This window comes from Lipotes vexillifer, unplaced genomic scaffold (genome assembly GCF_000442215.2).
Source record: "Lipotes vexillifer unplaced genomic scaffold, Lipotes_vexillifer_v1.1 scaffold779, whole genome shotgun sequence".
Classification (NCBI taxonomy): Eukaryota; Metazoa; Chordata; class Mammalia; order Artiodactyla; family Lipotidae; genus Lipotes; species Lipotes vexillifer.
In genome coordinates this window covers 1,446,126-1,462,996 of record NW_006788448.1, presented here as the reverse complement: position 1 = coordinate 1,462,996, position 16,871 = coordinate 1,446,126, and the positions used below count along the sequence as shown (strand labels likewise).

The window sequence follows — 16,871 nt, the reverse complement described above, 5'->3', positions numbered from 1 at the left end:
GAAAAGGCCCCGAATACAAAAAAAAAAAAAAAAAAAAAAAAAAGATAACACAGATTGCTAACAGGCACATGAAAAGATGCTCAACACTGATAATCATCAGAGAAATGCAAATTAAAACAACGAGATATTACCTCACACCTGTCAAAATGGCTATCATCAAAAAGTCTACAGATGGGCTTCCCTGGTGGCACAGTGGTTGAGAGTCTGCCTGCCGATGCAGGGGACATGGGTTCATGCCCTGGTCTGGGAAGATCCCACATGCCGCGGAGCGGCTGGGCCCGTGAGCCATGGCCGCTGAGCCTGAGCGTCCGGAGCCTGTGCTCCGCAACGGGAGAGGCCACAACAGTGAGAGGCCCGCATACCGCAAAAAAAAAAAAAAAAAGTCTACAGATAACAAAGATTGTTAAGGATTTGTAGAAAAAGGAGCCATTGTATACAGTGGTGGGAATGCAAACTGGTAAAGCCACTATGGAAAACAGTATGGAGGTTTCTCAAAAAACTAAAAGTAGAACTACCATATGATCCAGCAATTCCACTGCTGGGTATATATCCAAAGAAAATGAAAACACTAATTCAAAAAGATACACCCTAATGTTCATAGCAGTACTACTATTTACAATAGCCAAGACATGGAAGCAACCTAACTGTCCATAGCAGATGAATGGATAAAGAAGATATAGTATTATATATATACAATGGAATATTACTCAACCATAAAAAAGAATGAAATGCTGCCATTTGCAGCAACATGGATACGTAGAGGGTATTATTCTTGGTGAGATAAGTCAGAGAAAGACAAATACGCTGTTATCACATATATAGAATCTAAAAAAATAAAACAAACCAATGTATATAACAAACCAATGTATAAACAGAAACAGATTCACTGATACAGAGAACAAAGTAATGGTTACCAGTGGGGAGAGGGAAGGGGGAGGGGCAAAATAGCATTTTGGAATTAAGAGATACAAACTACTATGTATAAAATAAATAAGCAAAAAGGATATATTGTACAGCACAGGGAATATAACCACTACCTTGTAATAACTTTAAATGGAGTATGATCTATAAAAATACTGGATCACTACATTGTATACCTGAAACTAATACAATATTATAAATCAATTATACTTCAATTAAAAAATAAACAGTTCTTATATAATCTTCTTGAAACTGCAGGTCAAGTTCTTTTGTAGTTCAACTTAGTGCAATGATGAATGACAAGGCAAAAGTACAGCCATAAGAAAATATTCTTAAGGAATGAAAGTAAACAATCCTGGCCATATTCATGGAAAATGATAAAGCCAAATATAAGTTACATCACCCATGTTATTCAGACAACGGATTATGGGGAAAAGACCCAGAACTTTACAAAAGTTTTCTTAACTGTTTCCAGTACATATCCTGGGGGAAAGTACATTTAATACTATCTTTCTTTGTTCTTTTAGAGTTCTTCCATTTGGTGCATTTGCAAACAAGTCAGTGTGCTCAACTAAAGGAATGGAGCAAGGACACCACAGGATGGATTTTCTCAAAATTTATGAGGAAAACCAATTTAATTTCTATAATTCCAAGTTTGATTTCTATAACTCTCTACTGACATGATGAACAGATATAACAGGGCAGTTCAATTTTACCTGATATAAGATGTTTTTGATGTTTAGGAACATATCTCTCAAGGAGACGCTTCATACATGAGTCTTTGGCTTCATCCAAAGCACACTTTCCACTGTCATTTCTAAATAAAGGATCTGCTCCATTCAAAAGAAGTAACTGTGCCACCTAGAGGAAGATTGTGTGAGGGAGTCCAGACAAAAGGTGTATTATTATAAATGTGTGCCAGCATACAACTCTAAGCAACATTAAATATTTCTTTCAACAATACAGTTTGGGTTTCCTGTAACATTACTGCACAAAACCAAAAATTAATGTAACTGCTACTGAATCATAATTTATTGATATAAATATGCCTTCTCTTACAAAAAGAAAAAAAAAAGAGAGAGGAAGTAAGGAAGAGGGAGGAAAGGAGGAACAGAGGGAGGGGCAGAAATGTTTGTGGTTCAGTTGCTGATGAAATGGAGCTAGCAGATATACCAGGAATTAGGATTACATTCTGTAGTAGTAAATGTAATTTTAACAGGTTCCAGGAAATAGCTATGTCTTCTGTATAGACCTGTGTTGCTGCTGCTCCCCCTCGGTATCAGAGAGAAACAGGTAAATCCTTAATCTGTTACTGCTCCTCAAGTAACCTCCTGTATGAAGCTCTCCCTGACCTCCTCACCCACTGATCCCCTAGAGAAAAATGACCTCTTCCTTCTTTTATGTACATATTTTATGTCCAATATGCTGTATATTATACTTATTTCTTATATATTTCTCTCTCCTGTACTCCAAGTTTTTTGAGGGCTGTTTTCTTTTAAAATTAATTTATTATTTTTGAATAGGAAATTAATACGGTTCAAAATACAGAAGGCTTGGAGAAGTAGACAATGAAAAATAAGTTTCCCTCCTCAACCCTTGTCCTCTAGTCATCTAATTATTTTTTCTAAGTCAGCTCTGGTTACAGTTTCTTCTGAATTTTTCCAGAGTTAGTCTAGTCCAACAGGTATATATGTACGAATCATAACTGTGTACATACATTTTTTCTTACACAAGTGGTCATATACCATATACATTCCTCTATATCTTAGCTTCTTTCCTGCCCATCCCACCCTGCAACAGACTTTGAAGATTGTTCCAAATCAGTATGGATTGAACTTCATCATTCTTTTTAGCAGCTGAGTAATAGTTTACTTTTGAATGTACTATAATTTACTTAACCAGTACCCTACTGATGCATGTTTAAGTTGCCTCCAAGTTTTTGCAACAGATATATGTCTTAATCATCTTTATATTCCCAGTGTCTATTTCAGTATCTGGCATAGAGTATATATTTAATAAACGTTGTTTAATAAAAGAATGAATGTTGACCAAGGAGGATGTGGGTAACAGGCTTTAAATAACATACTAAATGAAGCCTAGATTTCCATGTTAATGTCTGGAATGAGAGAAAGGATCTGAATTTCTGTAAATTTTATGCATCTGAAGATTAAAGATATATACATTTTTCCTTTTATAAGAAAGCATTCTAGGAGAGAAAAATGCCCCACCACACACACGGAGAATATGAGCCAAATCTTTTAAAAATTATTAAGACTCAGCAACTTGATTCTACTTTTCAAATGGCTTTACTGTGGGAGTTTAATGCTAGATAGGGGGACTGAAAGTAACAGTAGATACAATTAAATTTATAATTCATATTCCTGGAGCTTCACATTTTGTTTACTAATACAAATAGAGAGTGAACCACTTTTTTTCAGGAAAAGTAGTTTCATAAGTGGGTTGCCAAAGGAGCTGTGTTGCTTATCTCTGGAGGTTTTATGTCAAATAATAAGCCATGCAGTATGAAAGTAACTCAGGATCAACAAGCATGAGAAAGAAGATGGGAGGAAGGGAAAAGGCAAGGGCTAGAGCTTCACTTTTCTGGAAATCTGGGTTGGTGATCCCAAGGGAGTAAATACATTACTTTGGCAGTCTCTGTTTTAGACTCTGGATACTCTGCTTCACCAACTATTCACATTTACCAATTCTCTCTACAGCTTGGTATCAGGAATTCTGAAGCCTAACTAATATATCCTCTTTAAAAAACTCTCTTCTTACCAAATGGCAGTAAATCAGTTATTTCCACTATGTTTTTTACCCCTATTTTAAATCTGCATTTAGGTTCTGTATTAGTTATCTGTTGCTACCTAACAAGTTACCCCAAAACTTAGTAGCTTAAAACAATAATAAATATTTATAATCTCATAGTTTCTATGGGTCAGGAATTTTGGAGTGGCCACAGGTGGATGGTTCTGCCTCAGGGTCTCTCATGAGGTTACAGTCAAGATGTTGGCTGGAGATACAATCACCTAAAAGCTTGCCTGGGGACTTCCCTGGTGGTGCAGTAGTTAAGAATCCGCCTGCCAAGGCAGGGGACAGGTTTGAGCCCTGGTCCGGGAATATCCCACATGCCGCGGAGCAACTAAGCCCGTGAGGCACAACTACTGAGCCTGCACTCTAGAGCCCGTGAGCCACAACTACTGAGTCCATGTGCCACAACTACTGAGCCCACGTGCCTAGAGCCCATGCTCCGCAACAAGAGAAGCCACTGCAATGAGAAGCCCGTGCACCGCAACGAAGAGTAGCCCCTGCTCGCCGCAAGTAGCGAAAGCCCATATGCAGCAATGAAGACCCAATGCGGCCAAAAATAAATAAATAAAATAAATTTATTTTAAAAAATTAAAAAATAAATAAAAGTTTGCCTGGGACTGGAGGATCTGTTTCTAAGATGGCTCACTCACATGGCTGTGGGCAGGAGGCCTTTGTCCACTGCCATGTGAACCTCTCCATAGAGCTGCTTGAGTGGCTACATGAAATGACATCTGGCTTCTCCCAGTGTTGCTGAACAAGTCAGTGAGAGAACAAGGAAGAAGCCGCAACAGTTTTCAACCTAGTCTTAGAAGTCATGTACTGTGTCACTCCTGCCACATTGTGTTTGTTAGAAGCAACTCACTGAAACTCCAGCCTACCCTCCTGAGGAGAGGAATCAGGATCCACCTTTCGAAGGGAGGACTGTTAAAGAATTTGTGGACATATTTTAAGATTACCACATGTTCTTAACTGGAACAAGCAGAGCAATTTCAGTAAGTGGCTGGCCTCATAATCCCCACTTATTTAGTTCATCAAACAGTAGGCCCCATAAGGAAATACACTGCTACTTAAAGCTTGCCCGTGGCTTTTCACCTTTAATCATATTATTGACTCTAGTGCTTTCCTCCCTCTAGAATCAGCTGACTTCTGTGTGGCTGAACCACACTGACTCCATTTTGTCAGCTCTATCTTAGGTCTGAAGTCCTACCCCTCCCCTTTCTGCATGATTAAGCTTTAGCCTACTCACAAGGAATGTGCCCAAGCCAGATAAATTCCCTGTCAACTTTTACCCTTGCTGACAGAAAACTGGAAGAGTGTCTTTTGTTGACACAGATGCTTAATGGTCATGAGACCCCCCAGGGGGAGGAAAAATCTCCAGTTCCAGTCAGTGTGGACATGCTTCTCATTTGGTAGTCAGATTCTGTTGTTAGCTTTGGCAGCTTTAAATCTCCCTGTGCTCCTTTCAGTGGTGAGGAGCACAGCTGTGAATGCCTCTGGATTGTGTCTGCCCAATCCTGCCAGTATGTAAGCTACCCACAATAAACTTCACAATTGCACTTTATGGAATTGCCTGCTTTGTTTTCCAGTCTCAAAGTTCCTTTTCAGTTTGGAGGATATTATTCCATATCTCTGCCTTCCAACAACTTCCTTGCATAAGAAGCCAACAGGACAGAGAATAAAATTCTTTCAAGTACTAGAAAAGACAGTATTTTTACCTCACATCCCTAATGGAATATAAACAAAACAAAAAGAACTGTAAAAAAAGCACTTCATTAGTAGTTCCATTGTTAATAATAATATTGTTAATATTCATAATAATAATACACTAATAGTAGTACTGTTAAGTATGCTGTATGATAAAGAAATTAATGTATTAAGAAACAAATGTTTAGCATAAGAGAAAAAGAGATACAAGTATAAAATCAAAGTTATTATGAATCTATAATATTAAGTCTGAAATGGAAATATCAGTAAGAACTCATGATTTGTTTTTCTTTCTAAAAGTATACATTTCACTGAAAATGCCTAAAAACAATGACATCCAATAGCAGTAAGCACACACAGCACCCAGATTGTGGTCTCTGATAGATTTTACAGTAAAACACCATTTAGAGAAAATATGGGAAGAAACATAGATAAAGTCAGTCAAATCCAGAATTTAGGAAATTCTATAAGACAAATGACCCAGGTTCTAGAAGACACACAAAAAACAAAATATAGGAAGAACTGTTATAGATTAAAACATACTTAAGAGGGACTTCCCTGGTGGTCCAGTGGTAAAGAATCCACCTCCCAATGCAGGGGACGCAGGTTCAATCCCTAGTCAGGGAACTAAGATCCCGCATGCCGCAGGTCAACTAAGCCTGCATGCCACAACTACTAAGCTCCTGCACCTCAACTAGAGCCCACGTGCTGCAAACTACAGAGCCCACACAATCTGGAGCCTGGGCACCATAATTAGAGAAGAGAAAACCTGCATGCCACAACTAGAGAGAAGCCCGAGCACTATAATAAAGAGCCCGCGTGCCACAACGAAAAATCCCGCATGCCTCAATGAAGATCCAGTGTGCTGCAACTAAGACCCGATGCAGCCAAAAATAAGTAAAATAAATAAATAAATAATAAACCTTTAAAAAAATCACACACACTTAAGAGACATAACAAACACATGTAATGTACAGACATTGATAGATCATGATTCAAACAAAAACTTGTAATAAAAAACATTTTTAGATAATTTGGGGAAATTTAAATATGGACTAGATATTATTAAGTGGTATTTAAAATTTTAATTTTTATAAGGTAAGATGATAAAAAATGTGGGTGTGGAAAAAAATGTCCTTATCTGTTAGAGATGCAGGTACAAGTATTTATGGATAAAATGGTATGATGTCTGGGATTTTAAAAAAATACTCCCAACAACAAAACACCATCCATGCTCTGGCCTGTTGATGTGGTATGACTTTTTAAAGTGTAATACAATATACAATCAAACTTTATAAGAAAGCTCACTCCAGACACAAATGGAATGCATAATCACCATGTCTGGGGGATATCTTTTCAATATCTGTGAATCCCAGCAACATTGTCAATGAACCTCCAATTCAACATCTCAAATATTTATATACCACAGGATACTTCAGGAGTTAGAGGCCTGTGTCTTTGGTCCCTTTTACTTCACTAAGGGTACAAGAGAAGGCTACATATCTGCAAAGGCCAGAAAGAAGACTTGTCAGTTACAGCCTGTGAGGCAGAAGTTAATTGGAGCCAAGTTATCAGGAAGGGCAAAGGAAGAACTGAGAAAGAAAAGAAAAAAAGGTATAAATCACCCACAGCTCATATTACCCAAAGGGAGAAAAGATTCTTGACCAGGACAGGTCAGCCCTGGCAAGTTGGAGAGCGGATGAGCCATGGAGAGAGAGAAGAAATGCTTTGTCATGAGGTTTCTCTGCTAGAGGCCAGTTTTGAAGAGCAGATAAAAGACAGAGAGAGGGCTCACACCATCACTTGTTCTAGCATTCTTCTGGCCATTAAATTAGGTCCAAGGCAGAATTTTCTCCCCCAAGCCCTCTACAAAATGTCTACATTATCCAAAAAAAGCAAAACCACCTAAACCCTCCAAACTAGGAAGGGATATGTCCTATTTGTCTACGCCCATGGTTCCTGGCAGCCTTCCCCAGCTTTACCTGTGGTAGGCATTTCTTCTGGAGGAACACTGAACAAGATCTTCCTGAGCCTTGCTGATCAGCCCCCTTTCCTACCCTAGAGGTTTTAAACCCAGAGGCAACTTCCAGTACTTGAAATAAATAATAAGCTATTTTCACAAGTGCCTCAGAACAATGCAGTTCCTGGACCAGAAAAATGTCTAGGAAGCTCAGAACATATGTGATAAAGCAAGTGTGCTGGAATTCATTATCTTAATTAATATTACCATTATTGAAGTTACTATTAACCAACTTGTATAGAATTATAGTATTTTGATACTATAACCACTGGTACCTCTGTGCTGGTGTGTACTGGCTGATCATTAAAACCTGGGAGGTTCTCATGTCTTAGTCTGACTCTGAAAGTAACACTAGACTACAAAAAGCTGTAAGCCTGCTATCAGGGCTGGACATCACTGTGTAACACTCTAAGAAGGAAATGTTCTCCTAAAGCCTATAAAAGAACCATACAAAAAGAGTCTAAAGAAATTTTAAAAATACTGTGTATAACCAAAATACACATTCTGTAGTTACTAAAAGTAACATGTAAAATGGGATCTACCACATTAGGCACAACCGATCTATCACACAGTAAAATTATATTATGAATTCTGAGTATTGATTAGCAGAATGAACTGAAACTGGATCCCTATCTGTTTTTCTATTGCTTGGTCCCAGAGGTTTTTAATACTTGCAGAATGTAGTGTTTGCTCTGCAAACAAAAGAATCACAGTACCTTATAATGTCCATTCATCACAGCATCATGTAGGGGAGTGATCTGGTACATTCCTCTGATATTTACATCTGCTCCACCCTTTAATAGTTCACTTGCTGTCTGATAAAATCCTCCTACACTAGCTTCATGAAGTGCTGTCCAACCTGTTACACAAAAAAGAAATGGTGTTTGTTTATATTTGGCATCTTAATAATGTTTGTGCTTGCCCTTAATATAAGAACTCTAATTCTAAGTTGTTGCTTTAAAAATATTTTGGTTATATGAGACAAGATAAACTCACCATGAAAGCAACCTGTATTATTTGTGGATTCAATAAATCTGATGGACAAATAAAATTCCTACCCCTAATTCTGTTGGTGTTAATATGGAAAAATATGAAAATAAGTAAAATATTTGAAACTATTTTTGCCGCCCTCAAATAAAAAGGCTGTAAGGGGAGTCATTATTAGCTCATAGAGAATGCTGGTTGCAGGCTACTTTTCTGCAGAGAAGAGGGGGAAAAGCCTTATTTGTAACTCAAGGTACTTCCATTAAAATAACCCACCCAGCCAGCAAGACTACGCAGAAGTCATTTCAAAAGTATACAGTCGACTCGTGAACAATATGGGTTTGAACTGTGCAGGTTCACCTTATACACAGATTTTTTTCCAACAGTAAATACTACAGTACTACACAATCTGAGGTTAGCTGAAGGAGTAACCATGGATACGGAGGGCTAACTGTAACTTATTCTCAGATTTTTGACCACACAGAGGGTTAGCACCCTTAGCTCCCAAGTTGTTCATAGGTCAACTGTATATTTCTTTTCTCCCTATTTGCAAAAAGTTAGTTACAGTAAATTCAACAAACATACCACAAACTGCTCCAAGAAAACCAGTCATCCAAATAAATATCTTCTTCCTTTGCTAGCCAGATTTAATGGTATAAGTCAAAGATATCTAAACTCCAAAAACTCATACGATTGATACAAGAAAACATAAAAAGTTGCAAGTTAAATTTAGTGCTTCATTCTTTCCTTCCATAAACCAGAGTTTCTCAATCTTGGCACTAACATTTTCAGAACCTTCTCCATAATCCAGTTTCTCAATCTTGGCACTGACGTTTTGGGCTAAATGTTCTGGGTACTGTAGGATGTTTAGCAGTGTTCCTGGTCTTAATCCATCAGATGCCAGTAGTACCCTGCTGCCCATTCCAGTTGTAAAAACTAAAAATGTTTCCAGAAACTACCAAATGTCCCCTTTGAGGGGACACTCCAGTTAAGAACGTCTATAGAAGGAGTTTCTCCAATAGTATTAATTAGAAAGCCTTGAGGAAGAAATGAAGAGCACCAAAACTGGTAAATATATAGTTAATAGAATTTATTTCCTATAAATTTCCTTAAAATACACAAGGCTACTTAAAGCAAAAATTATAACTTTATGTTTTGGAGTTTATCCTGTATATACATGTAATATATGCGATAGACATAACATAAAGGATAAGGGAGGGGCTTCCCTGGTGGCACAGTGGTTAAGAATCCGCCTGCCAATGCAGGGGACATAGGTTCAAGCCCTGAGCCAGGAAGATCCCACATGCCACGGAGCAACTAAGCCCGTGTGCCACAACTACTGAGCCTGTGCTCTAGAGCCCACGAGCCACAACTACTGAGCCTGTGTGCCACAAGTACTGAAGCCCGTGTGCCTAGAGCCCACGCTCCACAACAAGAGAAGCCACTGGAATGAGAAGCCTGCACACAGCAACGAAGAGTAGCCCCCACTCACTGCAACTAGAGAAAGACCACGCACAGCAACAAAGACCCAACGTAGCCAAAAATAAATAAATAAATTTATTTAAAAAAAAGGAAAAGGGAGATGTATTTGATGTTCTTACATTTTATATGAAGTATTACAATATTAACTCTAAGACTATAAAACATTAAAAATGTATATTGTAATCCCTAGAGTAATCACTACAAAATAATGCAAAGACAAAAACAGATGAAGACACAAGAAACACAAGTAAAATGGCAGTAAATCCAAATATTCATATTAAATGAAAATCGACTAATTACCCCAATTAGACAGGCAGAGGTTGTCAGAAGGAAATTAGAACATTTTCTCACACCATATACAAAAATAAACTCAAAAAGGATTGAAGATGTAAATGTAAGATGGGAAAACTCCCAGAAGAAAACATAGGCAGAACACACTTTGACATAAATGATAGCAATATTTTTTTGGATCGTCTCTAAAGATGAAGGAAACAAAAGCAAAAATAAACGAATGGGACCTAGTTAAACTGAAAAGCTTTTTTTTTTTTTTTTTTAAAGGTGAAGTGAGTTTTTATTGTATTTTCTTTTTTTTAACATCTTTATTGGGGTATGAAAAGCTTTTGCAAAGCAAAGGAAACCATCAACAAAACAAAAAGACAATGCACTGGATGGGAGAAAACATTTGCAAATGATATGACCAATAAGAGATTAATATCCAAAATACATAAACAGCTCATACAACTCAATATCAAAAAACAAACAGGCCAATCAAAAAATGGGCAGAAGACCTGAAAAGACATTTTTCCAAAGAAGACATACAGCTGGCTAACAGGCACATGAAAAGATGCCCAACATGAAAAATTATCAGAGAAATGCAAATCAAAACCACAATGAGGAGCTTCCCTGGTGGCACAGTGGTTGAGAGTCCACCTGCCGATGCAGGGGACACGGGTTCGTGCCCCAGTCCGGGAAGATCCCACATGCCGCGGAGCGGCTGGGCCCGTGAGCCATGGCTGCTGTGCCTGCGCATGCAGAGCCTGTGCTCCGCAATGGGAGAGGCCACAACAGTGAGAGGCCCGCGGACCGCAAAAAAAAAAAAACCACAATGAGATATCACCTCACAACTGTCAAAATGGCTATCATCAAAAAGTCTGCAAATAACAAAGGCTGGTGAGGATGCAGAGAAAAGAGAACCCTTGTACACTGTTGGTGGAAATGTAAATTGGTACAGCCACTATGGAAAACTGTATGGAAGTTCCTCAAAAACCAAAAAACAGAACTACCTTATGATCCAGCAATTCTACTACTGGGTATGTATCTGAAGAAAATGAAAACACTAATTTGAAGATACATGCACCCCAATGTTCACAGCAGCATTATTTACAAATAGACAAGATTTGGAAGCAACTTAAGTGCCCAACAATGATGAACAGAAAAAGAAGATGTGGGACACACACACACACACACACACACACACACACACACACACACACACAATGGAATATTACTCAGCCATAAAAAAGAATGAAATCAGTCATTTGCAACAATGTGGATGGACCTAGAGAGTACTATGCTTAGCGAAATATGACAAAGACAAACACTATATGTTATGATGTGTGATATCTAAAAATTTTTTAAAAATGTATATAACAAAACAGAAACAGACTTACACATATAGAGTAAAAACTAATGGCTACCAGTGGATAGAGGGAAGTGGGGAGGAGCAAGACAGGGGTAGGGAATTAAGAGACACAATCTACTGAGACACAATCTACTATGTACAAAATACATAAGCAATATGGAAATATTGTACAGGACTGGGAAATATAGCCATTATTTTGTATTAACTTTAAATGGAGTATAACATATAAAAATATTGCATCACTATGTTGTATACCTGAAACTAATATAATATTGCAAATCAACTAAACTTCAATTTTTAAAAATAATAAAGAAATAAATGTTTGAGAAAGCCATGTTGGAGTTGAAAGAATAATTTAAAAAATAAAAAATATGCATACTGGCCTCTGCCCCCTGGTTCCTAACACAGAGCTCCTAAAACCCTTGTAAACAGGGGTGGCAGGAGAATCTTTTGTCCTTATAGTCTTTGACCCTAGTTCCTGATACAGAATTTCCAAGACCTTTGTAATTTCCTGAATGATAGGAGAGTCTGTCTCAGAGCTCCTAAAATCCCTTGGAATTTCCTGGGAGATATAAGTGTATTTTGTTCCAATGAGGCAAGTTTTGGTGGGCTCATAGATGAGGCTGGTCACCAGAAAGACCAAGTCTTAATTAAAAGCTGGAACTTTCAGGTCTGCCTCTGTTCTTCAGAAAGGAGAGAGGGGCTAGAAATGGATTTAATAATCGATCATGCCTACGTGATGAAGTCTCCATAAAAATCCCCAAAGTATGGGGTTTGGAGAGCTTATCCAGGTTGGTAAACACATCTGAATGCTGAGAGGACAGCACACCCCAATTCCATGGAGACAGAATTTCCTGTGTTTTGGACCCTTCCATACCTCACCTTATGTACCCTTTTCATCTGGCTTTTCATCTGTATCCTTAATCATATGCTTTATTATATAATAAACTGGTAAATATGTTAAGTGTTTCCCTGAGTCCATGAGCTGTTCTAGGAAATGATCAAATCCAAGAAATGGGTCATGGTAACCCCCAGTTTGTAGCCAAGGTGAATGAAAGCTGTGGGTAACCTGGTGATCTCCTACTTGTGATTGGTGTCTGAAGTGGTGGTCAGCCTCATGGGACTGAGGTCTTAATGTGTGGAGTCTACACTAACAATGTTTAGTGTCAGAATTGAATTGAATTGCAGGATACCCAGCTGGTGTGGAAGAATTGTTCAATGTGTGGAAAACCCACGTATCTGGGTGTGAATAGGAGAAATACATGAGTGTTTCCCTTTACAATAAGTATGTAACAAAAACAAATATGGAGAACCTAGAAATTAGGTATATGGATGTTCACTGTTCAATTCTTTCAACTTTTCTGTATGTTTGAAATTTTTCATAATTTCATAAAAATTTTCAAATAAACGTGAACTTTTGGAAGATAATTATTTAAGATCTATTTAAAAAATATAATATAAAAACTCTCTTCCCCCAAAGTACTGTCTCCAAAAAAAGCGTGAACTTATTGCTATTTAGGTTCTGGGACCTGTAAACCAGTGGAAATTTGCTTACTGATAATATACACTGGTTAACTTGATTATTTGCCACAGTCTAGGTTTGGTGGGATGAAAAATGAAGTATCAGAAATCCAAAAGTTATTAACTTTGGAATGCAGATGATGATTTTCCTTCTAGGAAACTTCCTTTCCTTATTTAGGTTTTGCTTAAACTACAATAAAAATTAGTTTCCTAAAGGGGACAGAAATGGCTGCTACAGGAATGAGAAAATAACCATAACAAAAGATGCTTGTTTTCCCTGAGCTCAGAATGACTAAAAGATAAGGTAAATGTAAAGCAACTGTCTGGCTTCCAAGAAAAAGCCAGTCTCGTACACTAAATTTACTTCAGAAAATTCCCAAAGAAAACAAAGTACATGTGAGCAATTCATAGTAAATGATGGGGTCTTGGGGAGGGAAGCTGAAAATGAATGCTACTTTAAGTGTGACCTAAGTAAGCAAGGAGGACCCAGTGATGAACAGTATCAGTTCCAGGGTTGAAAGAAATTCCCAGCAGCAACAAAGCCAGAGGGACCTTTATTCTGCAGAGAGCTACCCTAGACCACATAAAGGGCTACATATTCCAGAAAGAAATCAAATGTAACAAAGAATTTCCCTTCTCCTAAGGCTTACTCCTTCTGTGCTCTAAAACCACTCCTCGTAAATAAAGATGGAGTACATTTTATAACAGATCTTTTATTATCTCCCAAAACTGCAGGTTGGGAGATCCTTAAGCAACATAGTTTTTTTTTTTTTAAAATGTTAAGTATCTTGGAGGAAATTTCTTCAAAGGTTTATAAGAGTGTAAATTTCCTATGAAGACAATATAATTTAACGCATTTGTTTAAAAAGATTCAAGATCATAATAATATTAGTTATATGATCTAATGCAACAATTGTTAACACCCACAGAGATATAAAGTGCACTCTCTTCATTACAGTCCTCAACAATTTTGCCTCTCATTTTTTATCTGTCTCTTGCCTTGCTGTTGGCTTAAACTTCTTGCTATTATCAATATCCTGGCCTAAGCCAACCTTTCTTTTCAGTTCTAATGTGTCATAGGCTTAGGAATCAGATAGGATTCTGTGTAAAATAATGCTCAAGTCATTGATCTGAGAGGGTTTTAGCAAAGAAGCTTTATTAGATCTATTTTAGGTATTCAGAATTTATTTTCAGGCTAATTCATGGTTGACACCCTTGGTTTTGATAGGTAAAGAATTATTGAAATTGGTTTTTTAAATCAGAGATATCACAAAATGTAAATGAGGACTTATAAAATGCAAATGTTACCTATAAAAAGACCATTGGTCTGTTACTATAACATTTTGTTAATTCCTCAAAAGGCATTTAAGCCTTTATTGGATTATCTCACAAAATAAATTTATTTAAACCTTCCTAGTAGATACTGTTTATCTTTTTGTTTTCATAGTATCTGGCACAGAGGAGGCATACGGTAAAAGCTCACTACATTGAATTATATGGAGGCCATACACTTCTTGTCAGTAGTTCTTGAACATTAATGAGAATAAAAATCATCTAGGGAACTTGATTTCCAGATTTTAACCTACAGCTTTTGATTGTGATTTTGAGTGATTTTGTGTGTGTGCGTGCTTTGGGGGGGTGAAGTAAAGGTTGCATTTTGAACAAATATTTTAAGTGACTCTTACGAAAATGGCTTATGGACAACCCTTTGCAAACACTGCCCTCTGCAATTCTGTGGGATGTGGTAGCCAGAAGTAGTAAAGGTCAGATTAAGATGCAAATTGAGAAGGAAAAATAGAAAACAAGAGAGTTCAAAAAGTCTGGAAAATATGGAAGGATAAAGAATTCATGAAGGTCACAGAAGTACCTAGGGAAGTGAGGAGAAAGTCACTGCCTGGCTAAAGACAAGCAGGGAATAGCAACTGGGGATGTTAGTGATGGCACAGAAAAAAAGGTTAATGAAAAGAAACATGTTAAGATTGATGCTTGGGAAATCCATAAAGTCCAGTTAGTGGCATGCAGAACTACTGCTGAACTTAAGGAGCACATAGAGACTAAGAGAAAGAACCATATATTTCTCAAAATCAAGGGAGCAAGTGCTCTGGCTAGCAAGTAAGGATCCAAGGTTGAGAGCTATAAGACCATAATGGATGAACTGGGTGTGAGACTTAGAATAATAGTCTTTAAACCCCTGATTATAGTATAAACCCAGGTGCTGCTAAAGTAAGTACTGGGGGTACACTTGTAATCACCTGCTTGTCCATGGATTGTGCTGCTGATCTCTGTGTACCATAAGACTTTGTGCATTGTTTCATACACCGAGAAAGTCTAGAAACAATAGTAAAAGTATGGACACAGTGCTGCTCAGTGTTTTAAGTACTTACGTGCCTTTAAGGAATCATTCCTCTCCAGGAGAACGTATCAGGTTCTCCCCACAGGAAGACTGCACCAGAGACCTAGCCTTGAAGAAAGACTGTTCTTTCTGAGCTTCCTGCCCCACCCTCTCTACCTCATAGTCTGTTCTCTCCATTTCTCTGGCTATTGTCCTTGCTGTACATCTACCATTTTATCATCAGTTTTCCCTGAAGCTCAGTGTACCATCATCTTCTTTCAGCTTTGAACCTCACTTCTCTTCCATTAAAAGCTGAGTCTCATAGTAAAAATGCCCACACAAAGCCAGCAAGCCAGCCCCAGGAACCCCATCCTTCTGTGTAATGCTACTGCACATGGCCCACCTGGTGCAGCGGGCCTTTGAAGGCATAAACTTTGAAGGCAGGCATAATCTTTGAAGGTGAAATGTAATGTTATTCTCCTGCCTCTCCCCCCTATCTTACCACTTCCCTGGGAGATGATGGTAAAGCACTGCCTAAGTAGAAAAATTATCTGGAAGCTTTCTGTTTGAGACTTGCCTTAGGCCTACTTTGCCATACTTTTATAGTAGTGACTCAGCTGAAACTACAAACCACTCTTAAGATAACTGTAAGTGGTAACCACAGCCTACCAGCATAACTTGGTTGATTAACATTTCCACCTTTCTTCATATAATGATGAACAAGATTAGCGTCGTTGTTCAGAGCAGCTTTATACAGTAAGTTCTCTCCAAAGATGTTTCTACGGTTAATGTTACAACGAGATACTTTATTCATCTTCATTTTTTCTGAAATGAGGGCATGAACAAAAGAAAACAAAAAAATTAATAATCCTTATTTGAAAATCAAGAAGAATATAAGTAATAGAATGAAACCAGCCAACATTCTGGAATAGAGTATATTACATTATGGAGGAGTATTTCATCCATTAACCCAACTATAATGGTATCTACATGCAAAAAGGTGAAAAAGACAAATGTCATTAGTTTGAAATATTTGAGTAAATTATAAATCATGTAAGCAGTTTATATTGATTGAAACTCCAGGAAAGGTGCATGTATGAGAAGACTAATGGATATTTTCTTAAAAGTTCTGGTGAAAGGTATTATTTAAATCCAGAATTAGATGTTATTAAACCTAACAAAATATTACAATATCAAAATGTCTTATAAAACCATGAGGAGAAAATCTCAGAAGTATATAAGGAAGATACAAAAATTAACCCCAGCAAGGCCAGAAAAGAGAATGCTAAATTTTCTTTCTTTACTAAAAATAATTGTCATGAACTTAAATAAAGCTTGGTCTTGAGCAGTATAATAGTTTTGATTTCCTAAGGTGGGAAATACACAATTAAAATAGTTTTCCAGGGGCTTCCCTGGTGGCGCAGTGGTTGAGAGTCCGCCTGCCGATGCAGGGG

The 16,871-nt window shown here is 37.6% G+C and overlaps 1 protein-coding gene across 1 annotated transcript in view; it reads right to left on the bottom strand.

Moving 5' to 3' along the window:
- ANKRD31 (ankyrin repeat domain 31) overlaps positions 1–16,871 on the bottom strand; it is a 133,397-nt gene that overhangs the window by 73,683 nt on the left and 42,843 nt on the right. Inside the window, 3 exon segments of the mRNA XM_007461615.1 lie at positions 1,638–1,782; positions 8,173–8,315; positions 16,087–16,242. Coding sequence (XP_007461677.1) covers positions 1,638–1,782; positions 8,173–8,315; positions 16,087–16,242 — 444 coding nt within the window.